The 26,248-nt window shown below is 40.6% G+C and overlaps 1 protein-coding gene across 4 annotated transcripts in view; it reads left to right on the plus strand.

The window, feature by feature from the left end:
* ripor1 (RHO family interacting cell polarization regulator 1) overlaps nt 1-26,248 on the plus strand; it is a 325,031-nt gene that overhangs the window by 227,606 nt on the left and 71,177 nt on the right. For all 4 annotated transcript variants that reach the window (XM_060838161.1, XM_060838160.1, XM_060838159.1 and 1 more), the window contains 2 exons: nt 17,781-17,930; nt 20,242-20,305. In XM_060838161.1, coding sequence (XP_060694144.1) covers nt 17,781-17,930; nt 20,242-20,305 — 214 coding nt within the window. The remainder of the gene's footprint in view (nt 1-17,780; nt 17,931-20,241; nt 20,306-26,248) is intronic.

Raw genomic sequence — 26,248 nt, forward strand, 5'->3', positions numbered from 1 at the left:
GATCAGTGAGCCTCATGTCAATGCTGGGTAAGTTGTTGGAGGAGATTCTGAGGGACAGGATTTTACATGCATTTGTAAAGGCAAGAATTGAATGGGGATAGTCAACATAGCTTTGAGCTTGGGAAATTGTGTTTCACTAACTTGATTGAGTTTGTTGAAGAGGTGACAAAGAAAATTGATTTAAGGCATAATGGTAGAATCGTCTACATTGACTTAAGCATACAACAAGGTTCTGCATGGCAGACTGATTAATAAGGTTAGATCACATTGGACCTGGGAGGAGCTAGCCTGGTAACTCTGTTTTTGCAACCTGTAAACTTTTAAAATGTTTCTCCTTGCCCACAAGGGATGTCAGCTTTACTCACAGAGCCTCCAGTGTTTATTTGCTCTGAACCTCAATTTGGGACCTTCCTAAAGTCTGTCAACACCCAGTGCATTCTGTAATTACCTTCGTGTGACTAGTACTCCAGTTTAGAGTTCCTAGTTCACTCTCTCAGTTGCATGTCCTTCAATAGGTTTGAATATGTTTTTAAACGAGACTGTAAATTCTGCTTTGATGAATCTTGCAATAAGGTTCTCTTCTATAGGGTTCTTGAATATTCAGTTCTTCGAGCTGCTGCCTGTCTCAATGAGCAGTCTTCTTGAAGCTGTGTCCAAAGATGCTCTAAGAACTCCAATGTTGCTAACTCACAGGAGTCACCTAAGTGGAGTCTGTACCACTCCACACTGGGTTATAAAATGAGTCCTCATCACATGTATGGGCTACCTGGTGTATTTGTGGCACATTTACCTATTTCCTGTAGGGATCTACAGGGCTTTCTTCTTACAGCATTCTCACGACTAGCCTAACTAGAAGAGACTTCAGTCTTGAATAAGACATGGTTTATTGTATTGACAGCAAGTTACCAAGTCACATTAATGAAGTAGATATCGTTACACAGACAATGAGGAGTCCCAGATGGTAGGTCCTCTTATTCCTTCAAGATAGGATCGTAGAATTATACAGCGTGGAAACAGACCCTTCGATCCAACTCGTCCCACCGATCAGACATCCCAAACTGACCTAGTCCCATTTGCCAGCATTTAGTCCATAAACCTTAATCATCCCTCTTAATCATGCCTTTTAAATATTGTAATTGTATCCATCTCTACCATTTCCTCTGGCAGCACGTTCCATACACGCACCATATTCTGCATGGAAAGTTAGTCCTCAGGTCCTTTCCCCTCTCACCAGTTTTTGGACGACCCCACTCGGAGTGGGAAAAAGAGCTTGGTTAAACCCGCCCCCATCCATCCTCCTTATGATTTTATAAACCCCTCAGCCTCCGATGCACCAGTGAAAAAAAATTCCAGCGTATTCAGCCTGTCCCTGAAACTCAAACCCTCTAGCAATATCCGTGTAAACTTTTCTGCACCCTCTCAAGTTTCACAACATCTTTCCTATCGAAGGACAACCAGAATTGTGCACCGTATTCGAAAAGTGGCTTCACCAATATCCTGTACAGCCGCGATATGACCTCCCAATTACTATACTCAATGCTCTAACCAATAAAGGACAGCAAACCAAACGCCGCCTTTACTATTCCATCAACTTCACTTTCAAGGAACTATGAACCTACACTCCATAGTCTTTGTTCAGCAGCACTCCCCAGGACCTTACTGTTAAGTGTATAAGTCCTGTCCTGATTTGCTTTTCCAAAAAGCAGCATCTCACATTTATCTAAACTTCATCTGCCACTCTCAGCCTATTGGCCCATCTGGTCAAAGTTTCATTGCACTCAGAGGTAACCTTATCACTGTCCACAACATCTGCTATTTTAGTCATTTGCAAACTTACTGACTATACCACCTATAATCTCATTCAGATCATTTATATAAAGAATGAAAAGCAATGGACCCAGTATTGCTCCTTGTAGCACACCTCTTGTCACAGGCCTCCAGTCCAAAAATCAACCATCTACTACCACCCTCTGTCTCCTACCTTCAAATCAATTTTGTATACATAAAATTGTATACAGTGGAATACATAACAGGCTGTTGGAAAGTTGGGAGTATATGATGTTCTTGAAGCTCAGATCAGGTGTTGCCACTGTAGTGAGCAGGTATCATGAGATATGGCTATGATGAACGAGGTCAGTGGCAGGGAAACCATTTATAACAAGACCTAAGGACTTTATAAAACTTCAAGTGATACCAGGACAATTTAGAAGCCTAAGCAGACAAAGCCTAACCGAAGAAGAATGATGAGGAGGGCTGATGCCACTGAAGGAGTGTATCCAGCAATTAAACTGCAATACAGGCGAGATGTGTTTGTTTAAACTGCACACAGCAGGACTCAGTCAAGAAAATAATTGTGAAAGAAACAGGACTGTATGGATGGGTTGGGCCGAAGGTTCTCTCTATGTACAGCGAGATGGATTCATTTGGTAAAGCTGTCACTGGGATTCATTCCAGTTAGGGAAACTGAATTTGATACTAAATCTGTGATTAGTGGAATTCTTCTCAAGAAACTGTGATAAAGACAGGAATTGTTTATTCATTCATGGGATGTGGGTGTTACACACTAAGCAATCACTTATTGCCCATCCTTAATTGCCCTGGAGAAGTTGTGGTGAATTCCCTTCTCGAATCTATGTGTTACTACGGGTGCAGGGACACTGCGTGTAACTAAGAAGGGCTTTGACCCAGCAACAGTGAATGCACAACAATATATTTCCAAGTTGGGTTTGTGTGTGGCTTGGAGGGAAACTTGCGGTAATGGTATTGTCCAGGCTTGAAAATTGGAGGAGGCAAGTTACCTGCTGCTGAATTCCCAACATTTGATCTGCTGTTGTAGCCACAGTATCTATATGGCAAGTCCAGTTCAGCCTCTGAACACCCAGGATGATGTTAATGGGGGATTCGGGCATGCTAATAATTGAATATATAGAATGCCAAGAGGCGATGGTTAAATTCTCTCTCGGTGGATGGAGATGGTCTTTACCAGGCACTTGTGTGATGTGCATACTTCTTGCCACTTCAATATTTCATTTTTCTCTTTTTCTTTTTTTTTCCCTCCTCTTTCTCACTCTCTGACTCAATCTCTAGGCTCCTGCTATTGCTCTTGCGCTCTCACCTGCTCGCTGTTGTGTGCGCTGTCTCTCTCTCTCTCTCTCTCTCTCTCTCTCTCTCCCCCCCTTTCACCCCATCTCGCTCGCTCTCTCTCTCCCCCTCTCTCAACCCCCTCCTTCTCTTTTCGCAGCCCACTGTAAAGATCCATACTCCAGTGAGACATTCCAAGTCAGCAGTATAAAGTGTACTGATTGCATCATCCTGCTGACTTCGACAGTGGTAACTGTTAGTAACTGTCAACACCGTAATGGAATCCTTTTAAAACCAAATGGTTGTTGATTCCTTATGAATAAGCAGACCGACATTGGCTCAGGTTATTTTGCTTGTGTCTGTGTTTATGATATCCAAATGAGTTAACCATTTTCCAATATTTTCCTCATTCTGGAATCGTGAAAGTTCTGTTAAACTTTCCATTCCTTAGGACCTAATTCTTTTCAGCTGGGACTTTGGAGCTGCTCCAACACTCACTCACAGATGGGCTCAGACAGTTCAGTTATGGTGGCAGCTTCTGGAAGGAATAGCAGGGAGACTGAAGCACGGCAAACAAAAATGAACCTGACACTCTAAGCCCTGCTCATCAATTGTTACATGTAGTTGACCTTTTTGCTGGATAGCCCCAGATTTTACAGCTTGCAGCTGGAATTCTAAACTGTTCCAGATTGAGCACCCAGTTTACGTGTGCTAATTATGTTCCCTCATTATGGGAACTTGGCAGTTGCAACTGACTCATGCCTAGGACAATGTTTGAGTTATACCTTTATCACTTTCTGGTCTGAACAGTGCTTTTCTTTGCTCTTTCCTTTGATCTGATGAGCCCAGCAGGTTTACTTCCTCGGTGTTTGATTTTGAGAGAAATTTGGCGCTTAATATTACATAAGATCAGTGCGCACATACGTAATCCAGTCTTTAGTATCTTCCTTTCAAGGTGGAGCTAATGTAGTGCTTGGTGGCCGTTACTCATATCTCCCACAATGGCTGTAGACAGGCTGACTGTAGAATATTGCACAGCACTTTTTTATTCATTTGTTGGATTGCTTATCCCTGATTGCCCTGGAGAAGGTGATGGTGAGCTGCTGCCTTGAACCAGAGCAGTCCTTCGAGTGTATGGGCACCTATAGTGACGTTAGGAAGGGAGTTCCCGGACCATAACTTCATGACCGTGAAGGGACAGTGATATAGTTCCTAGTCAATGCGGCTCAGAAAGTAACTTGCAGATGGTCGTGTTCCAATGCATTTGTTGTACTTGTCTTTTGAGGTGATGGGAGTTGTGTGTTTGGAAGGTGAAATTGAAGAAACCTGGATGTGTCTGTCTTTACAGGAGCATTTCATATAGGCACCACAGACTTTCGGCTAACATGTACTTTACTCCTTTCCTAAAAGCCAGGGAATTCTGTTCAATTGTAGAGATCCTACTAGTGCTTTATGTAGGCAAAAATTCCTTATGTAGAAGGATGTAGATAGGATTTGAAGCAGCCCTTATTAGTATCGATATTTTGTCATTTAAACACCCTCCCATTTGATAATTTGATTAATAATTGCAGTAAGACCATAAGACATAGGAGTGGAAGTAAGGCCATTCGGCCCATCGGGTCCACTCCGCCATTCAATCATGGCTGATGGGCATTTCAACTCCACTTACCCGCATTCTCCCCGTAGCCCTTAATTCCGTGTGACATAAGAAGGGAACATAGGAGTGAATGTAAATTAAACATTCTGCTGCTGGACTGCTGAAGGTCGAAGTGGAAGGGTATATTCAACTTTGCATTAGACAAAATGATTTCAATAGAAATGGTGGTAACAGTACAACTTTGAGCCAGAAAAATCATATAAGGAAAATAGTTGAAGCTCCTTGGCAAACTGTGGACAGGTTTCCTTTCCTCTCGAGACCGATTCAAATATCATCAGCAAATTTGGAACTTCCACACCACCGAATTCTGCTTTCTGGTATCCCATCTCCTATATCACAGCAGTAATTGGACTTCCACAGTATTTCAAGGGCTAATGCACTTCAGTGTGGCCCGAGGCTATGACATTACATAGATACTAGTTCTTTCTTTGACCAAACTTTCAGTCTCCCCACTTAATGCCCACAACTCCTGAACACTGAACTGAATGACAAGTTCAAACGTTCACTGAAATTTGGATTCACTGCGCCTGTTAATTTTCTGAAACGTTACATTTGTGTTGTCTCGCGTTTTAAATCCGTTTATGTCTATCCGTAAAACTCCTCAGTGTAAAGATGATATGTAAGCGCAAGCTTCTATTTGTGTAAAGGGAAAGTAATTTTCTTTTAACAGGTAAAATTCTGGTAAATTTAGGAAAGATTTGGCAAATTCAGTCGGAATAGGTGGCACCAAGTACTGAGTTTTCATTGGTACAGGTATGACCAACTGCACTTTCTGTAGTTCTATAACAAACTTTTCCTTTGTCCAAAGGATAAAGTGGAGTTGCCTGCTACTGCTTGTAGCCACTCCTGCTGACAAGGTACTCTTGTCTGTCTTGCACCATCTTCTCTCGTCCACAATCATTCATCATCCAGCTCCATCTAGATGAATCACTCTTTATGCTGCCCTCCCCTTTGCCCGCTATAAGCAATCTCCAGCTTTTCAGCTCTGATAAAATAGTTGAAATGCTGACATTTTCTTGAAAGAACGTAAGGCCTAGGAGCAAGAGCAGGCAATTCAACTTCTTGAGAGAAAGTGAGGACTGCAGATGCTGGAGAGCCAGATTCAAAAAGTGTGGCACTGGAAAAGCACAGCCTGAGGAGCATCTCTGATGAAGGGCTTATGCCCAAAATGTCGACTTTCCTGCTCCTCTGATGCTGCCTGACCTGCTGTGTTTTTCCAGCACCTCATTTTTCAGTTCAGCTGCTTGAGCCTGCTCCACTACTTAATAAGAATGTGGGCCTCAGCTCCAATTTCCTGCCTATTCCTGATAATATTTTAACGCGCTAATAATTAAAAATCTGTTCTCTTGAATTTTGTCAGCATCTCGGTGTCCACTGCTCTCTGGTAGTGAATTCCACAGATTCACATCCTTTGAGAGAAGTAATTTATTCTCTGTTTTAAATCTGCCACCCTTTAAACTAAAACTGTGACCTCTTGTTCAAAATTACCCCAAAAGGGCAAATATATGCTTTATGTCACTTTGTAGAATTCCTTTTGCTCATACAATTTCAAGTAACTCTTCATTTTTATTCCGTGTATATGAATATTTTAGCAAGTCCTTTTTGTAAAATTCACTCATATTATTAGTTTTCCTGGCTGGGTGAGCACCGTTCACTGCTGATGTCTCCTTTCATCACGTTTACTAATGCTCAAGAGTAGATTAATGGGGCAGTAATTGGCCAGTTGGATTTGTACTGCTTTTTGTTTACACCATCTGATGTGGTGGGATTTGAACTCTGGTCCCCAGAATCTTACCTGGATCTCTGGATCACTAGTTCATCAACAATGCCACAAAGTCATTGACATCGCATCCACATTTTTGTTTCCTTCCATAGATTTTCATGTTTCTGAGGCATCCAGGGGTGTAGATAAAACCTAACCTCCAATGAGCTCTTTCTCCTTTGTTACAAGTTTAAGCTTTTGTCTTGTTGACACTAATTGGCTGAAATTACTTTGGCTACAACTTTGCGTTCTTTGAGTACTTCACACTCCCCCTAAGGCTTCCTCAAGCACCATTCAGAATGGATCAATTAGCTGTGAAGTGATATAAACAGTGTGTGTTGCTGGCTCACTGGTAAATTTAATTAGATGGTGATGATTTTGCATAATTAGGTGCTCTGTCCTTTGCATCACATTAAAGACCTGTATCATGGAGCTCTTTTCAGTCTTTTCTTAAAGGAGAAGGAAATGGCCAGAACAGAAGCTTTTTGTATAAAATACTCCTGTTTCTTTTACCAATGTTGTGAAGGAGCCCAGTGTTGGACTGGAATGGACAAGTCAGAGATCACATGACATCAGGTTATAGTCCAACAGGTTTATTTGAAGTCATGAGCTTTCGGACAGTAGCCCCTTCATCAAAAGATCATACAAATGGTGTGAGTTAAATGTTGAATAATACCTCCATACAGGTGATCAAAAGTGTCAGATGGTGTGAGTAAGGTTGGGGGGTTGAGAGCATGGAGCTGAAAAAGCACAGCAGGTCAGGCAGCATCTGAGGAGCAGGGGAATCGATGTTTAGGGCATAAGCCCTTCAGGAATGAGGCTGCCTGACTTGCTGTGCTTTTCCAGCACCGCACTCTCGACTCTGATCTCCAGCATCTGCAGTCCTCACTTTCTTCCAGTGTGAGTAAAGTGTCAACAGCTAAAGAACAAGCAAAGGGATGACCTATAATCCCAATAAATGCTGTGGCAGTACCGATGTTGGACCAGGGATGGACAAAGTTAACAATCGCACAACACCAGGTTATAGTCCAACAGGTTTATTTGGAAGTACTAGCTTTGAGTGCTGTGCATGATACTGATCTTTTGCTATAAATTCTGTGTCTTATGATCCTAATCCACTAGTTATCTGATGAAGGAGCAATGCTCTGAAAGCTGGCCCATTAAATGAGGCAGCGAGATAATTATAAAAAAATAAAAATAAGGTTGTGCTGGAAACGGACTAAATGCCTGCGATAACACAATAGTATTGGACTATAGGTCATTCCTTTGCTTGTAATTCAGCTGTTGACAATTTACTCGCATCGTCTGACACTTTCGATTACCTGCAGAGACTTATTATTCAACATTTATGTGCTGTTTTGATCTTGGCCTATAAATTCTGCATTCTGTGTGCTTTTCTCTCACTTCACCTGACAAAGGGGCTACGCTGCAAAAGCTTGTGATTTCAAATAAACCTGTTGGACTATAAACTGGTGTTGTGTGACTTTTGATTTTATTAATGTAGCACCGTGACCATTGGGAACCCTAATTATGATATGAAACCATGATTGTGCATTAAAAGGAAGAGGCCTTCTCTCCTGTTGAGGCAACTCTTGCTGAATAAACTAAGTACAAATGTAGGCCAATCTCCTGAAAGTCACTTCCTATCAGCACTATGAGTTCACCTCCACCACATGGATTGCAACAGTTTGAGAAGTTGGCTCACCACCCAGGGTAAGAGGGATGGGCAATAAATGCTGCTCTCAGCCTTGACACTGAAAGAGCAAAATAAAAGTCCTAAGCCTGTTGTCCATTGTAACAAAAGGCCTTTCTTTGTACTTTGACTCTTAAAACTTGCTCAGCTTTTAAAACCAGCATTGCATTTCCCCAATCACTTCCAGAGGAGAGTGTGAAAAAGCCCCAGTTTCTTTGAGTCTTTCTTTCCAGCTGCACCCTCCCCTGTGGCGCTTTATAATGTAGTCCTCCTATTGATGTGGTCCTACATATGGTCTTCAGCTCTCATTGATGTAAAGGTTGCATTATTCACACTGAGCTGTGTCTGCACGGCCAGATGTGCTTTAAAACTGGTGTATACAAACTTATGTATGTGCCATATAAAATCACAGACAGCAATCATCTGTCTGAGGCTGGTGAACTCCATTGTGACTGGGGAGGATGTATACAAACCTGTAGTGCTGGTGATCTGCATGGTGATTCTCTTCCTGCCTCTGACCCCAAACTGAATATGAACACTCTAGAATCTGTGCTATGTTAAATTATTTTGTTTGAGTACAAGTTAATATTCCCTGAATTGTAATGTTTTATTCCATTGTTGCATATTCGGTGCGAGCAGTAAGTGGGTTTTAAGGGTCATTTTTACGATTGGCTACTACAAGTCATGTGACCACAATGGACTGCCCGAATCAAGATTGTTCAGTGGGAAAAGGATTTGTTTGCATGTGGGCCACAATACACAATTGATGTCTTCTGCACTAAAAATGCAGCTAACTGAGTTTTCAGGTGCTTTATTCTTAATCCAAGATATTTCAAGAAAGATTTTTTTAATCGCAGTATTATACGAGCTACAGAGACAAAGTCTTTGCTTGTTTTCCACCAGTGCTCTATAGTCCATTCAGTAAGTCTGTTTCTTTTCATTTGACTTTGACTGCCTTCATGACTCATTTAGTGTGTCATCGCTCAGAATACATTGATGAGCAAACTCCAGTGGCCAGACATTACTAGTTTTCACAATTAGCAAGTTCGCTGGCTGTGTTTTCTTTGGGTTTTTCTGATCCTTTTTATGTTTCTAGGAATCCATGTTAATATATTGGGTGCCCAGTCATTATGAATAAAATTTGAAAAAAATTCCCTTGCATTATCCAGCCATTTGAGTTGAAATAGGCGACTGAGCAGCAATTGTTGAATGTGTGACCAAATAAGACAAAGGCGATCAGCTTAAAGCAAATGATGTCTACCCCTTGAATGAATTACGTTTAAATGATTCTGCTGTGTTTTTGGATTATGTCAAGCCTGCATTGTATCAGACTGATCAGTGCTGTAGCCCTGTCCTAGACTCATTGGATAATCTTGCAGTGCTGAGACAGGTCTTTGTTCAATATTTCTTTATTAATTTGGTTTGATCGCCGCAGTCTTTTGTTTGTGGGCCATGAAGTCAACTAGGCCCTAGTTGCCAGTTGGTATTCATATGGTCTTCAACACTTCAGATCAGCTCAGAAACTTTAAACAGATAAAGTTTCAAAAGCACGAGCCTTGACAGCTGCCTCAATACCTGTACTTAAGTGCACAAAGAGGGGGACATTCAATCCTATTGGAGGAGGTGGTTTTTCCAGTTTTGTGAGGGAAGCCATTCTGGAATAAATACTTTGTAGATTAAGGTTGCAGGTAATCTCTAAATTATATCTATATGATCGAGTTGGGCAAAGAATTGAAGCAGAATTGCAGAAACATGGCTGCAGAATTTATGTTTGTTTAATTCCTTCCTGTGAATTATTGGTTTCTTTTAACAACTTTGGGAACTGCTTTCTGAGCACACCTGGAGCTTCCCAAATTAACCTATGTATATAATGGCAAACCCAATACAGAAATGCATAAACACTACATCAACAGGCCATTTGATCCAAACTTTCCACATCTCCATACAACCAAGAGTTATAGAGTCATACAGCCCGAAAACCGACCTTTTTGTCCATGCTGACCAGGTATCCCAAAGTGAACTAGTTCCATTTGCCTCCATTTGGCCCATATTCCTCTAAACCTTTCCTATTCATGTACCTGTGGAAATGCCTTTTAGATGCTGTAATTGTACCAGTCTTCACCACTTCCTCTGGCAGTTCATCCATACACGATTCACCCTCTGCTTCCTTTCAAATCTTTGCCCCACCCCTCATGTTAAACCTACGCCCTCTAGTTTTGGATTCCTTACCATGGGGAAAAGACCTTGACTAGTCACTTTTTCTGTGCCCCCTCATTATTTTACAAACCTCTATAAGGTCACACCTCAGCCTCTGATGCTCCAGGGGAAAAAAGTCACAGCCTACCTAGCCTTTCCTTATAACTCAAACCCTCCAGTCCTGGCAACCTCCTTGTAAGTATTTTTCTGCACCCTTTATAGTTTAACAACATCCTTCCTATAGTTCTTATCAAATTCTGCACCCATTTATTCAATCCAGGCATGGAAGAGGATTTGTGAACCTCTCTGTAGCTGGGAATGGAAACAGGCAGACTCTGAAAGTAGCGTTGCCAGCTGGCACATGTGTTAGTTCCCACTTCTGAACCAGTTACCTACAATTGGGCAGCAAACCTATGCTGTTGCCATTCATTGTCTGTTCTTTGGCAAATCCCATTGTTGCCCACACAGGGTGCCCCACCAACTTGAGTTTGGTGGATGGGGGAGAAGTGTTGGCAGGGGGAGGGGAGAGATAGGTTCAGTAGCCCACAGGGAAAATCTATGCTAAGTTTTGTTCAATCAATAAGTCTGGAAGTGAATACTTAACCTTTCAATTCTCTTTTTAAAGATTCTTTTCTTCTCTGTTAAATTGCATACCTTATCCCTTATGTTTTATTTTTAACTCCTTTTATCTTGCTTCTCAAATATTGGTAACCATGACCCTTTTTATGTACTGGTTCCCAACCTTGTATAATTTTAGAACTTTTGTTACATTGCCCTGTAGACCATAGTCTGTTAACCAATTGAAAATCACCCAGTTTTATGAGTCTTTATACCTTGTCATGAGTGTGCAAATATCAATCTGTCATACACTCTCAAAAGCCTTCACATACTACCAATAACCTGAAGCCCAACAATACATTTATGAGGCTTTATTATGTTTTTATATAAACTATTCATTTGTTTTTTTTTATGTTCCAAAACTCCAGTACTGCATTGTCTTCTCAGCCCTCTCTGAGACCCTGTTTTAATGTCCTGTAAACCTGCAAATCCCTTTGTCTTTCCACAGTCCAAGCCTAGGTCCCATTCAGTCTGTAATTGCTACAGTTAATACTTTACTAATATCCCAAAAATTAAAGGGAGTCACAGGGCTGAGTTGAGTATGGTTGCCGTTACGAAAGAGATAGTGCTAGAAAAGTTTAAAAAGTCTTAAAATTGATAAATCTCCTGGCCGCGATGGGATACACCCTAGAGTTCTGAGAGAGGTGGCTGAGGAAATAGCAGAGGCATTGGTTGAGATCCTTCAAGAGTCACTGGAGTCAGGGAAAGTCCCGGATGATTGGAAGATCGCTGTTGTAACCCCCTTGTTCAAGAAAGGATCAAGACAAAAGATGGAAAATTATAGGCCAATCAGCTTAACCTTGGTTGTTGGTAAAATTCTAGAATCCATCATTAAAGATGAGGTTTCTAAATTCTTGGAAGAGCAGAGTCTGATTAGAACAAGTCAACATGGTTTTAGTAAGGGGAGATCATGCCTGACAAACCTGTTGGAATTTTTTGAAGAGGTAACAAGTAGGTTAGACCAGGGAAACCCAGTGGATGTGGTCTATCTAGACTTTCAAAAGGCCTTTGATAAGGTGCCACACGGAGACTGCTGAGCAAGGTGACGGCCCATGGTGTTCGAGGTGAGCAGCTGGGATGGATTGAGGATTGGCTGTTTAACAGAAGGCAGAGAGATGGGATAAAAGGTTCTTTTTCAGAATGGCAGCCGGTGACGAGCGGTGTCCCGCAGGGTTCAGTGTTGGGGCCACAGCTATTCGCATTATATATTAATGATTTGGATGAGGGGACTGGGGGCATTCTAGCGAAGTTTGCCGATGATACGAAGTTAGGTGGACAGGCAGGTAGTACTGAGGAAGTGGGGAGGCTACAGAAGGATCTAGACAGTTTGGGAGAGTGGTCCAGGAAATGGCTGATGGAATTTAACGTGAGCAAGTGCGAGGTCTTGCACTTTGGCAAAAAGAATAAAAGCATAGACTACTTTCTAAATGGTGAGAAAATTAGTAAAGCCAAAGTACAAAGGGATCTGGGAATGCTAGTCGAGGATTCTCTAAAGGTAAACATGCAGGTTGAGTCCGTGATTAAGAAAGCGAATGCAATATTGTCTCTTATCCCAAGAGGGTTGGAATATAAAAACAGAGATGTGCTATTGAGACTTTATAAAGCTCTGGTTAGGCCCCATTTGGAGTACTATGTCCAGTTTTGGTCCCCACACCTCAGGAAGGACATACTGGCACTGGAACGTGTCCAGCGGAGATTCACACGGATGATCCCTGGAATGGCAGGTCTAACATATGAGGAACGGCTGAGGATCCTGGGATTGTATTCGTTGGAGTTTAGAAGATTGAGGGGAGACTTAATAGAGACGTACAAGATAATACATGGCTTGGAAAGGGTGGACGCTAGGAAATTGTTTCCATTAGGCGAGGAGACTAGGACCCGTGGACACAGCCTTAGAATTAGAGGGGGTCAATTCAGAACAGAAATGCGGAGACATTTCTTCAGCCAGAGAGTGGTGGGCCTGTGGAATTCATTGCCACAGAGTGCAGTGGAGGCCGGGACACTAAATGTCTTCAAGGTCGAGATTGATAGATTCTTGTTGTCTCGAGGAATTAAGGGCTATGGGGAGAACGCTGGTAAGTGGAGTTGAAATGCCCATCAGCCATGATTGAATGGCAGAGTGGACTCGATGGGCCGAATGGCCTTACTTCCACTCCTATGTCTTATGGTCTAATCCCCCAAAATGCATCAGCTCCCAATTGCTGAAACTGAATTGCATCCACCTTCTAAGTCTGTTTTCATTATTTTATCAATGATTCCAATCAATATGAATTCATTTTTAAAGGGTCAACAGAATATTAATCAAAATTACAGGCATTTAATTGTTTTCTTACCATCCTAATGAGGAATTTCGATTAAAACAATTTTTTCAGCTATACAATGCCCCAAATTCTTAAATGTATAAAGGCAGGTTCTTCCCACTTAGTGTCTTCATCTCATTTTTACATTGTCTGGCTACTGACTCCATCCCACACCCTCATCATTGTTTGCAGCTGAACTAGACCATTCATAACTCTGCTGCGTTTGATCTTGTGGTTAACTTTCAATCATATCTACTTTACCACCAAGATAATCTGCTTCTACTGCTGTAACAGCTCAAACATGCTCATTCATGCCTTTCTAACCTCTGCACTGTCCTGAATGGCTTCCCATTTTCATGCTTCATAGACTTGAGCTCGCTTGAATTCTGCTACCTGTACTGCAACTTGTTTTCACCCATTTTCCCTTTTCCTGCTGAACTACCTTAATTCCCAATATGGCAACACCTGATTTTCAAAACTCTGATTCTTGTTTTCAATCTTTCAATTCGGTTCTTTGTAACTTCCTTGAGATCTTCAACTCTCATTAAATAGTGGTCTTTTCCATCTCTGGTGTCGTGTACATCCTCCATTTTAACTGTTTCACTATTAGCCATCCCTTCAGTTGCCAAGGCCCTGAGCTCTGGGATTCACTTGCTAAATCTCTCCACCTTACACCATTTTCAAGAAGTTACTTTAAAATCTACCACTTTAAACAAGCTTTTGATCATCAGTTTAAATATCTCCTTGGATGGCTTGTTATAAATTTCCTGTGAAGTGTCTTAGTGGGATTAATTTACCAGGTCAGGGTTGCTCAGTAAATAAAAATTATTGTGAATAATTAAGATTATTAAAAGCTAATTTGAGACATGACATTTTAAAGTAAAAACTCTCTGCCAATGTTTTCTTTTTGGTAAGGTGCTGACTGTTCACTGGGATATAGTTTTGTATATGCTAGTTCCCTCTGATACTTCATTAAAAGTGCCCACACTTTATGTGCATACTCAATAGGGAGAGTTTGCATGGTCACCTGAAGTCCAATCTGTAAACCTGCAGAAGGAGTTTGAATCATAGTCCTTCTGGTAACCAATCTCTGATTGTCTCACTCAGCATGCAGAGAAGAAAATGTGGCCTATTACACTGCCATTAGCAGAGAGGGACAGCTAACACAATGTGCACCATACCTTGGATTTTCATTTCTCCGTTCACTGCCTTGGTTGCTGGAATGGGGAAAAGATGGGTGGGAAGGTGGACATATTAGTTTCTTTTATTTCAGTTACCCTTCAGTGATGCAACAGAATTGTTTCAGGTACACAGGAAGTATTGGCCACTTTCTAATGCCCAATTTCATGATCCAACTGATCTAACCCAATTTTACATCAAGTACTCTTGTCTCAAAGAAACGAAGCTTTAATGAAGCTTGTTACCTGACTACTCCCCGGCAACAGTGCAGAGGAGAATGGGCCCAGGCAAACCTAAATGAGTCCTTATTTACTTTTCCGGGGCAAGCACAGGACCTGGCGTCCGAAGCGGTGTTGGTGAGGTAGATCCAGTGGCGACAGATCACTTGGTCCAGGCAGACGGTGATGGCAGAGGAAAATCGGCAAAGCAGCAAAAGATGGTGCCTGAGGATCAGTGACTTTGACATTAGTTGGGTCCAGTATAGACTGTGGTGAAGTAGTGGAGGAAGGATGGCAGCGGAAGCATCATTGATGATGATGAGCTAGTTCAGGACAGATGGACTCTTTTTTTTTCCCTTAAATTATTCAAAATGGCATTGAATTGTGACAACAAATGAAAGCCTTTCACTGCATTTTATTGTATTCTTCCTATGAAATACATGTTACAATAAAAATCATACATTCAAAAGGGAGGATAGAGTAAGACCTATCATTTACAAACATTTTTCTTTCTAAAGGGAATTAAACAGATTATTGTCATTCTTTGTCATGCTGCCATTTGATCCCTCTAGTCCCAAATTATGGAAAGATTTATCTGTCTTGGTTTTCTTGGTTCTAATTCCTATTAAGTCCTAGAGACGTACAGCACTGAAGCAGACCCTTCAGTCCAACTCATCCATGCTGACCAGATATTCCAACCCAATCTAGTCCCACCTGCCGGCACCTGGCCCATATCCCTCCAAACCCTTCCTATTCATATACCCATCCAAATGTTGCTGTGGCAGCCCATTCCACCCATGCACCACCCTCAGTGTAAATATGTTGTCCCTTAGGTCTCCTTTATTTCTGTCCCCTCTCACCCTAAACCTATGCCCTCTAGTTCTGGACTCCCCCACCCCAGGGAAAAGACTTTGTCTATTTAACCTATCCATGCCCCTCATGATTTTATAAACCTTTATAAGGTCACCCCTTAGCCTCCGACGCTCCAGGGAAGACAACCCCAGCCTATTCAACTTCTTTCCCTATAGCTCAAATCCTCCAACTCTGGCAACCTCCTTGTAAATCTTTTCTGAACCCTTTCAAGTTTCACAACATTCTTCCAATAGGAAGGAGACCAGAATTGCATGCAGTATTCCAAAGGTGGCCTAACCAATGTCCCGTACAGCTGCAACATGACCTCCCAACTCCTGTACTCAATGCTTTGATCAATAAAGGAAAACATACCAAACGTCATTTTCACTATCCTATCTACTTGCAACTCTACTTTCAAGGAGCTATGAACCTGCACTCCAAGGTCCCTTTGTTCAGCAACACTCCCTAGGACCTTACCATTAAGTGTATAAGTCCTGTAGAGCCAACACCATATCAGGTTGTAGAGGATTCATTTTAAGAGAAGGTGTGTTCAGTGAACTTCTACATGATGCCCATTACATTTGGGGACTCTTTCATTCAGGTGATGTGTGTCAGTTAACCATTGTACTCTGTTCTAGTTGTTAAAGATTAACTACATTTGGTATGTTTTTTAAAGAAAGTTAAATAGGAATTAGAAAATCTAAACTCTCTAAGTCTGGCCTATTGCAATTTGTATAGTTTGGTTGAACAGTTGATTAGTAATAAAATGTCTAGAGAGGGGTAAGAACATCAAATTTTCAGATCCTGACTCAGTTCTATGATACCCAGCACTAGAAAGTATACACAAATTTTATCTTTATAATTTATATTGTATATCTTATGTCTTTATGGCCATCCCAGAGTACGTCATAGTAAACAGTTAGTTTTTAGGTGTTATGTAAATAGATGTATAGTTTAGATTACTTAGTGTGGAAACAGGCCCTTCGGCCCAACAAGTCCACACCGACCCGCCGAAGCGCAACCCACCCATACCCCTACATTTACCCCTTACCTAACACTACGGGCAATTTAACATGGCCAATTCACCTAACCCGCACATCTTTTTGGACTGTGGGAGGAAACCGGAGCACCCAGAGGAAACCCACGCAGACACAGGGAGAACGTGCAAACTCCACACAGTCAGTCGCCTGAGTCGGGAATTGAACCCGGGTCTCAGGCGCTGTGAGGCAGCAGTGCTAACCACTGTGCCACCGTGCCGCCCCAACTAGATGGTAACTAGATTTGGCACAGCAAGATCTTGTATGTCGAAATAAGCTAAATGATTAGTAATTTTGGTTCAGGGTAAATCTTGAAGAAGGGCACTTGCCCGAAACGTCGATTCTCCTGCTCCTTGGATGCTGCCTGACCTGCTACGCTTTTCCAGGAACACATTTTCAGCTCAGGGTAAATCTCGGTCAGGAAGTGGAGTCAGCTTCTCTAGCCGCCTTTGAATACTGCAATGGAATCTTGTACATTCTGCAGGACACAGACACAGGGATACAGTTCAGTGTTGCACCTAAAATACTGCATCAGATTAGCCTTAATACCACAGTGTCTCGATACAGACTTGTGGTGTCAACTTTGATTTGTTTCGGTCTCTCATAAATATTGAGGAAGGAATCAGCTGTGTCCGACAAGAACCCTTGTTGGAGCAGAGTCGCTTGTAATTTGCTGTCCTGCATACAACTGCTCACTTTTGGAAAGGAATTGGAAGGCGTCTGGTATTGATGGAACTGAACCTCTATCAATCTATGCCTTCAAGAGAGGAGGGGGAATGAATTGGGGATTTGAGGAAGGTAAAGTTCAGTCCCATTAGGAAAGCATTACTGTCACTGGTATTGTCAATGTAAGTCATGCATATTGACATTCAAGTTCATTGTCTCCAGTCCAAGCAGACCCCTCAGTTATGTTGCTTAATTATTTATTAATGAAATGTATAAAATATATAGGCCTTCTGTTTGTTAGTTCTTGATAACTAACATTTCTAAAAAACATAGAGGAGTTGATTAAGGTAAGTGTACAACAGTGTGGCATGTGGGTAGACCTCTAAATGTAAAAATATCATGAACCCTGTTTTGAAAACAAATGTTTTACATTGTCTGATTAATCAAGCCTGACCGTGGTTGCCACTGCAGCATCATTTTGGGAATGCTGACTGGTTTGCTTTTTTTGCCATTTGTTGTAGATTGATGAGCTATATGAATCTTACTGCATCCAGCGAAGATTACGGGATGGTGCAAACAATATGGTGCGGGCGTATACTGTATCTCAAACTAGCAAAGAAGCAAGAGAGAGCTTGGCTGAAGCTAACAAGGGCTACAAAGAATACACTGAGGTAAAACCAGAAGCTGAAATATTGTAACTGGAAAATAAGGAAATACAGCTAAGCTTGGTGCATTCTCTTTCCATAGGTTGGGCTGGATCTTTGAAGATAAATAAATGTTGTGTTGCTGAAAAATGTGGATTATGAACTGCCTGTTGTTTGCTGATAATAGTAACTACAATTCAAAACTATATAATTAGCAATGAAGTGCTTTGGAATGTCTGTGAGCATGTGCTCTATATGCAAATTTCTTTTCTATCTACTACAAATTTCAGTATTGAATATTTATATGTTCCAATTTTATCAACATTTGCTATTTTTATCTCTGATGTTTATATGTATCTTGCATAATTAGCAATGACACAGAGTGCAGTATCAAAGCATGGTCTGACTGGTATATTGTAGCTTCCTTAAACTTGCATTAGATGTAGCATTGTCACCAATCTAAAGAAGTCCCAAAGGAGTGTATTTCAAAGGTAGTCTATATTGTAATGAAGGAAAATTGCAACTAATTGTGCACAGCAAGCTCCCCAAAGCATCAGTGAAATATATGACCAGCTCATGTTTTAATCCTATTGGTTGAACGATAAATATTGTTGTGGTTGAACCAAACCACAGGAATTCAAAGTGGTGTTATGGGATCACTTGCATCCACCTAAGAAAGTGGATAGCAATGTTCCCTCTAATTTTATTTTGCTACATGATGTCTTTAAGATTGGAGCACATGTCTGCAGCCCCGAGGACATGTTGGCAGATGAGGTCTTAGTTTAACATTCTGGATCAGTGGTGCTGGAAGAGCACAGCAGTTCAGGCAGCATCCAACGAGCAGCGAAATCAACATTTTGGGCAAAAGCCCTTCATCAGGAAGGCTCTTGCCCGAAACGTTGAATTTGGTGCTCGTTGGATACTGCCTGAACTGCTGTGTTCTTCCAGCACCACTGATCCAGAATCTGGGTTTCCAGCATCTGCAGTCATTGTTTTTACCTCTTAGTTTAACATGTCAACTGAAAGACACAAGCGCTGTAATACTTCACTGTCAACAGTGAAGAGCCAACTTTGATCATCTGTTCAAATCTTTGGACTGGGGACTTGAATTTATAACATTTTGATTTAAGAGCTAGAGTGTTGCCAACGTATCAAGGTTGCGACGCCATTTTATATATTGCTACATTCTGGCCCCTGTCTTCACTCTTTGAAACACCAAGCAATAATCCTTGGTGCAAGCAAGAATTTTGTTCAATGCCTCTCCCATTCTATAGTCGGTAACTCGGTGAGCACAGCAGGACAAGTGGTCAGTTGATTATTTTTTGCCCTGCCTTCTAGGGAGGGTTGGAGAGGTCTGGACAAGAGTCCTTGACTCAGTTTTTAACAGTATCACTGAAACTAAACCTCCCAAATTGGGAAATTTAAGCATGGAATCATGTTCCACCGCTCCAGAGTGTCATCTGCATTGTGCATATCTGATTTGAATGATCACAATGATGGCATTTAGTCAGTCTTCCATCATCTCATGAATGCCCATTTGGCATTGACTGGCCCAGTCCGATCCCGAGAGGGCATCAGTGCAGCCACGAGGAAGTTGCTAGTTTTTTATACCTCTTTTCAATTGTGGCTGATATTTCAATTTGAGAGGGAACATGAGAGGGTATAATGAGCATGTATTGAAAATTGTGTGTTTGGAGTTGTCTTTCAATCCCAACACTTCCAAAATGCAACCAATGTTTCAAAAGAGGGCAGGGTATGGGACAGATTGTGAACCCATTCAGTTCTATTAACAGGCCAGGAAGAGTCAGGAGGTAAGATCTAAATTGGAAATTGCCAAATCCAAAGAGTCTGGTGCAGAGTAGTTGACAGCTGTCAGATTTAATGTGGGGAGTGGCAATTATTTTCCCAGCAGACTGGAGTCAACATCTTCCCGCAACGCCGCCCCCCCCACCACACCCCACCCCCACCCCCACCCCTTGGTTTTGCTGTACAATTGGATACTACAGTTTGACTGGTCATTTGGCCAATTCTTGGAGCATTTAGGCTTCTGGATGCCCAAATTCCTGCCTTTCCTTTGAGCTTATTGCCCGTAATTCAGAACCAAACTTGCCTCCTGCTCAGTTAAGGTGTTAATGTTTGAAGATTACAGTGTGTGAGCAATGCAGATGCATTGGGATTTCAGACCCAGGAAATTATCCAGTCATTAAGTTGCAACCACAAAATAAAAACAAAACCTGAGGGGTATAATGTCCTTATTTAATGACTTTATCATTAATTTTGAAACAGAAATGTTCTAGTTGTACCAAATCAAAACAAAAATCTCCTTTTTCTTACCTAGAGTATGTGCACGATGGAGAGTGAACTTGAGAACCAATTAGGAGAGTTCCATGTGAAAATGAAAGGTGAGTAACATTCTTTCATTTACTGTAATTAACCAAAAAAAGGCAAATTTAATTCTACTTATACTTGGAGATTACATTTATTTGGTTTGGTTTTGGTGCATGCAAAATTGAGATTAGTAATTACAGTGCGTAGCGTAGTTTTATAAGCCAGTTTGTAAACCTCTCGGTACAATCATAGGATTAATGCATACTGAGACTAAGGACCAGATTCTCATGGAGATGGAATGCTTTATGCACCTTTCCGATGAAGGTTGTGATGCGATTTTTGCCAAGAGGTTTGGAGCATAAATCACTAAAGAGAAACCCAAAATCTGCACAGCCAGTTAAAATTAACCCTGAGTTCAAACAGAGCCCATGTGCAGGGACCTTGACCTGCAATGTAGGATTACAAATGGATGACATAGATTCAAATATTCTTGAAAGGTAGAAACTGTCAATAACTACCATGATCTGAAGATTTAAAAATTGCTGCTCTTTAAACTCTTTCAATAGAGTTCTTTGCTGACATTTACCCCAGGGTTATTTATTATGTCATTATGAATGTTTGACTGAGTTTCAAAAGCTGTGTTTTGAGGTATTGAGAGATTAGAGTTTGACAGTTTAAGGGGCTATTAAAGAATTAGTTCTCTTTGATCTGGGGACTGAATAGAAGTTTGGTTGATTTCTTAGAATGAAGAATACTTGAGATTTAAAGTCTTCAATTGAGTATTACCAGTAGGAGTTATATTCACTAACAAGTATGAATTTGTGAGAAATATATTGTTAGTTTATTTTTCATCCTCATGTGGATTCTGACATGCATCCATGGTGGATATGGGAGTGAATGGCTATGGAAGGATTGAGGGATCGAGGATGAGTTGCATTGTAGGGTATAAGAAACTGTAAAGTAGGTGGTGTAGGAGATCGGAATTGGCATGAAGGATATGGTGGGCATGAGTGAATGGATGTGTGTGTGTGTTGGAAATGGGTCAGTTTGGAGGAAGACGAGTGTTTGAAGGCCTCAAACAGTTCAGACAGAATCCAACACAACTGAGGCAAATCTCTTAACCTGTCTGACTTGGCACTCACCTACCCCAGGGCTGCCTGCCCCATTTGTTTTGGGGTTCAGCACTCCTAGTTCCATGGTGCCCCAGCCTCCCCAGAGTAAACCTCCGGGGAAATGTCCAGACTCAAGCTACTCATCTCACGAACGCAATTCTAAACCTGGATGTTACTTCCGTCACTAAAGTAAATGGTCAGAATATTCCTGTCTCATCCACAGTCATGTGAATGTTCTCCAGATTTGATTTCACAGAAGAGTTAGCTTTGACCAGTCCAAGATTGCAACATTAAACAAACTCTTTGTGCAGAATGCATCCCTACATGTAGTTTTGAATTCGGATATATAAAATGGAACTCATCATGGGTTCTTTTCTTTTGATTGTTGCACAGTTGGACTCACTTGGTGTTTTATTTCCAAGTTATGTACATCCAGGCTACTGTCTTTTGAAACTGCCTTTTGTCAATATCTTCATAGGGCCTGCTTCAAACAAATTTTGGTTCGATGATATTTTTTGAAAGTATGGAAGTTTTTTTTTAAGGAAAATGTTAATGCTTTAAAGGCCATGGGGATTCAGATTCGACCTCAGAGGTATCATCGTCATTTAAAATGCATGGTGTTCTCTTTTTGTAAATTAACAAAGCATGACACCAGTTTTGACAGATGGTCATTGTATTCTTTGCTGTTGAAGTGATGGGCTCCAGGCTTTGCTCATGCTTCAAAAGAGTATAGTTTGCTGCATACTTCATATGAAAAATAATTATTTTGGAACCTCATAGTTATGGTTTTCTTCCCTTGAAATGCAGCGCATGCACTTGAATCTGTGACTTGACTTTATAAAGTGATAGCTGCCTGTTATAACACTTGTTGCCGAGGCACAATGTGGAATAGATAAATTACATCACATACACATGCTCTAAAATACGAGAGTAGAATCAGCAGTACAGTACCAGGCTGCCCCTGGCAGCTGAAATGTGGGTTACTAGGCAACAGAGATAATTACATGATCATTTGGAGTTGTGGGCGGAAAACATATCCATGGCTAAAGATTACCATATGAGGATGAATAACACTGACAGTCATTTCATTTTACTTCTGAGTAAGTGAAGACAGTAGAAAGGATTAATTTGACTTTTATTACAAATCCTATGCTGAAGGGGGAGAGGTCCTGTGAAATTTCTCATTGTCGATCTTCAGATAAAAATATCAGTTGCTTGTGAAGTTGCTTCCACGTTTTGTGGAAGCTTTTCATTTTGCACTCATCAAGACAATTTGCAAGAGTACCAATTCAAGGGGGAAATTCAACATTTAGACTGAATGTAAATGATGGGTAGGCAAGTTGACAGCATCCAGGATTTGTTTAAATTTTAAACTCAACAGATTGATTTTGTTTGGTCAGGGGATTGCCATGAGAAATGAATTAGCAAATAGCTGTCACCTGTTTTATCGAGTTGAAAAATAGGTGACAGACATTAAGAGTTTAACCAAGTTTGGCAGCTAATTGTCAATCATTGTTAATTACTGTATTCTCCAAGGCAACACCTCTACCAAACAGAGTCAACTTGTCAACCAATCAGCTCTATCCTCTCATGCAGTATAAATGTTGTCTTTTCCCTCAAATTGGTATTCTTGTAAATTATTCTGATGAGTGCAGGACAAAAAAATGCAACAAAATCCTTTTCTTCAGTAAGACTTAGGTTCTGTACTCCAAATAACTGTTTGTGAAAAAGTAAAGAAAGCTATAGTGAAAAGAGAATTTCAGTAAAGCTCGGTTCACTTTTGCAAATTTTACCATTTGCAATTGATTTTAATAACAACTGAATATGAAACTTTTTTTGAGGCTATTACAATCCGGTGTTCCAATTAACTGGATAACTCCTGTGGCCTGTGTTTGTGTAACTGGGAGACCCTGGCTATAGATTTGCACATAACGTGCCTTACACATGTAAAGAGAGAAGCTCACTCAACCAAATATAGCCTGGCATCATCTTTACATGCCTTGTATTCATTTCCCACAAGAAGTATAATGTGGAACTCTTTGAGATAAAACTTGTTTGACATCTGATATTTCAAGCAGGAGGCTAGAAGACCACAGCAAGCCAGGCAGCATCTAGGGGTGGAGACGTTTGACGTTTCGGGTATTAGCCGTTTTTTATTTGTCTGCATCTGCAGTTTTTTATTTGTCTTTATCTGATACTTCGAGGCTAAATGATGTTAGAGGACAAAGTGTGCTTTATATTTGTCACAGCCTTGTTTGTGCAGTAGTACGTATCCTCAGATTGGCAATCACATTGAAAGTTTTTTTAAAATCTGGATACTTGATAATGTGTTGTGACTGTAAAATTCATCATAGAAATAGGCTCATGAGATCTATTGAGGTTCTAAGTACAATAGCATCAGTGTTGATTTTGAAATACAGATTTTTGTGATGGACTAACTTGTCCAACCCACCAACTGGTACCAGTCACTGTTTTTTCTAAAAACAATTATTAAGCTTAGGTTTTTGTCCGTTCTCCAGAAGCTTCTGATTAACAAAACACACAACTTTCTATTCCGGTAGCTGATAGTTTGACAGATCTGTTTTGCTGCAAGCAACTGTAATTTTAAACCCAATCAGCTAAGCCCAGAGTAGTGATTGTACTTTGTACAATAGACCAAAGTTACGTCATGTTATCATTGATGGCTTTTGAATAGGACTGCTGCCTTTAGCTCAGTCAAAAGCAAGACAGCATGATGACTTTGAATAGAACTGTTGCCACGTTGGGAACAGACTGAAATCTGTCTTCAGTTACAGAGGCTATTGGCAGCCAACTATAAAAGTTCTTAGAAGGGTGAGACCAATTGTCCAATTTCTAAGATGATGATTGGCTTTCCTTCTCCTGAACAGTGTAGATCATTCAGAGAAGTTGTGCTACTTTATTGCAACAATGTCAACAAATTGACCAGAAGTTTTGTATAGTGTTTTAATTGAACTCAAATTGTTAGCAAACTATTTTTCACTTGCAAAAATAAATTGGGTTCTTTTTAAGCTTTTCTAACTTTGGACTACACTATCATGAGAAGGTTACTTTAGTGCATGAGAACATCAACGTTTTTGAAGTGGGGGTCACATTTTATGTGATATCAGGGAAACATCTGCTCCAAATCTGTAGAGACATTCTTCGCAAGAGGCAATGTTAGTGAGAAGCCTGACGCAGCAGGAAGTGGAACAATGATTCAGCCAGGCTCTGTGTTTTTGTAATTAAGTTCAGCAGTGCAAGATTCTTATGAAAGATTTTTTGGAAACCACTGTCAACTCATCACAGATAGTAGATAGGTCTATTATTGCACCTCTATAATCACTCTTAGTTGTTTTGTGCAATTATGCTCTCTATTAATTTTCGTATTTATGTAGATTGACTTATTGTGGAGGTGGAAATGCAATAATCAGTGTCCCAAATAAATTACTTAAATGCCTTTTGAACAATTACTCATGTAGTTTGGGGTCAAGTAAATTGGCATTCCTGGGATGGAAGTAGACACTGTATTTGAGTAGGAACGGCTTGTTGCCTACCTCCAGTCCAGAATGCTTCAGTGCTGGAGCTGTTATTTCACATCTTTTAAGTTCTTTTGTTATTTAAAACATAATTCACTGGTCCACTTTATAAAGCATGTCTGAAGTAATACGTAAGTGGAGGAATTTGGATAACAAGTGTTGTGGAGAGTTTCTGTTGCACATGTTGTATTTGTGAGAGTGTAAGAAGAGTGCTGGAGAATATAAGCATTTCTAACTCTTTGATTATTAAGTTGTGAGACCCCAAATAAAGTATCTTCTGACACCACTGGATTTACCTTGTGTACTTGATCAAATCTCCCAGTTATGTGATAGTCTCTAAGTTTAAATGCACAGGTATTTTCAATAACTTGTGCTACATAGAGTTTTTTCAGGCATGTTTAGGCAGTAAAGGAAACAGATTCTACTTAACCTACAAAAGGTAGTACCGAGTAACGATGTTGACTTTGAATAGCCTGAATAAATATGTAGGGAACACCCAATCATTTTGTGATTATCCTATTAATGAAGTATTTGAGTAATGTTGATTAGAGTTTTAAATAAGCATTTCATGATTAATCTCATCTTTTGCCACATCTTATTTATGTTGCACTCATTTCTTAGGCTACCCATGTCTAAAAGAGCCATTTTCTCCTGTCCATAATTTCATAACTTCCAGAAAACTCTGTGACCTGATGTTTTACACTACTATTCATTGTGTATAAATAAATATTCAATCTTTATTGTGTATAATTCAATTATCAAAGGAAAGATGATGCTGCCATGAAATTCCGTTTGCAGTTCACTTATTTTGAGTTGGAATAAACTTGAGAAAGGGCTGTGTATTTGAAATGATCCATTGTGGGTGATAGCTCATGCTACTTTCTCCCCACCTCCACCCTCCTCTAGCTTATCTCTCCATGCTTCAGGCTCTCTGCCTTTATTCCTGATGAAGGGCTTTTGCCCGAAACGTCGATTTTGCTGCTCCTCGGATGCTGCCTGAACTGCTGTGCTTTTCCAGCACCACTAATCCAAAGATAGCACAAAACATTGAACTGAGACGATTTTTGCCTCCTCAACAACTGTGGATATATAATTGCTGGCAATGAGCTATCTTTTCAGAATCTCTCTGCAAAACACTGGCAATCAATGGGGCCACAATGGAAAACTGAAAGTAAACATTTAGATTCAGACTTGTATCCAAATGCAAATTATGAAAGAATAATCTGATAAATCATAGAAAGGTTACAGCACAGAAAGAAGCCATTCGGCTTGTTGTGTCAAGCTGAATTTCTGGAAAAGCTAATTACCGAGACCCGCTCTCCTGTTTTTTCCTGGTAGCTCTGAAATTGCGTCTCTTCAAATAAGAATG

Source organism: Hemiscyllium ocellatum, chromosome 17 (assembly GCF_020745735.1).
Source record: "Hemiscyllium ocellatum isolate sHemOce1 chromosome 17, sHemOce1.pat.X.cur, whole genome shotgun sequence".
Lineage (NCBI taxonomy): Eukaryota > Metazoa > Chordata > Chondrichthyes > Orectolobiformes > Hemiscylliidae > Hemiscyllium > Hemiscyllium ocellatum.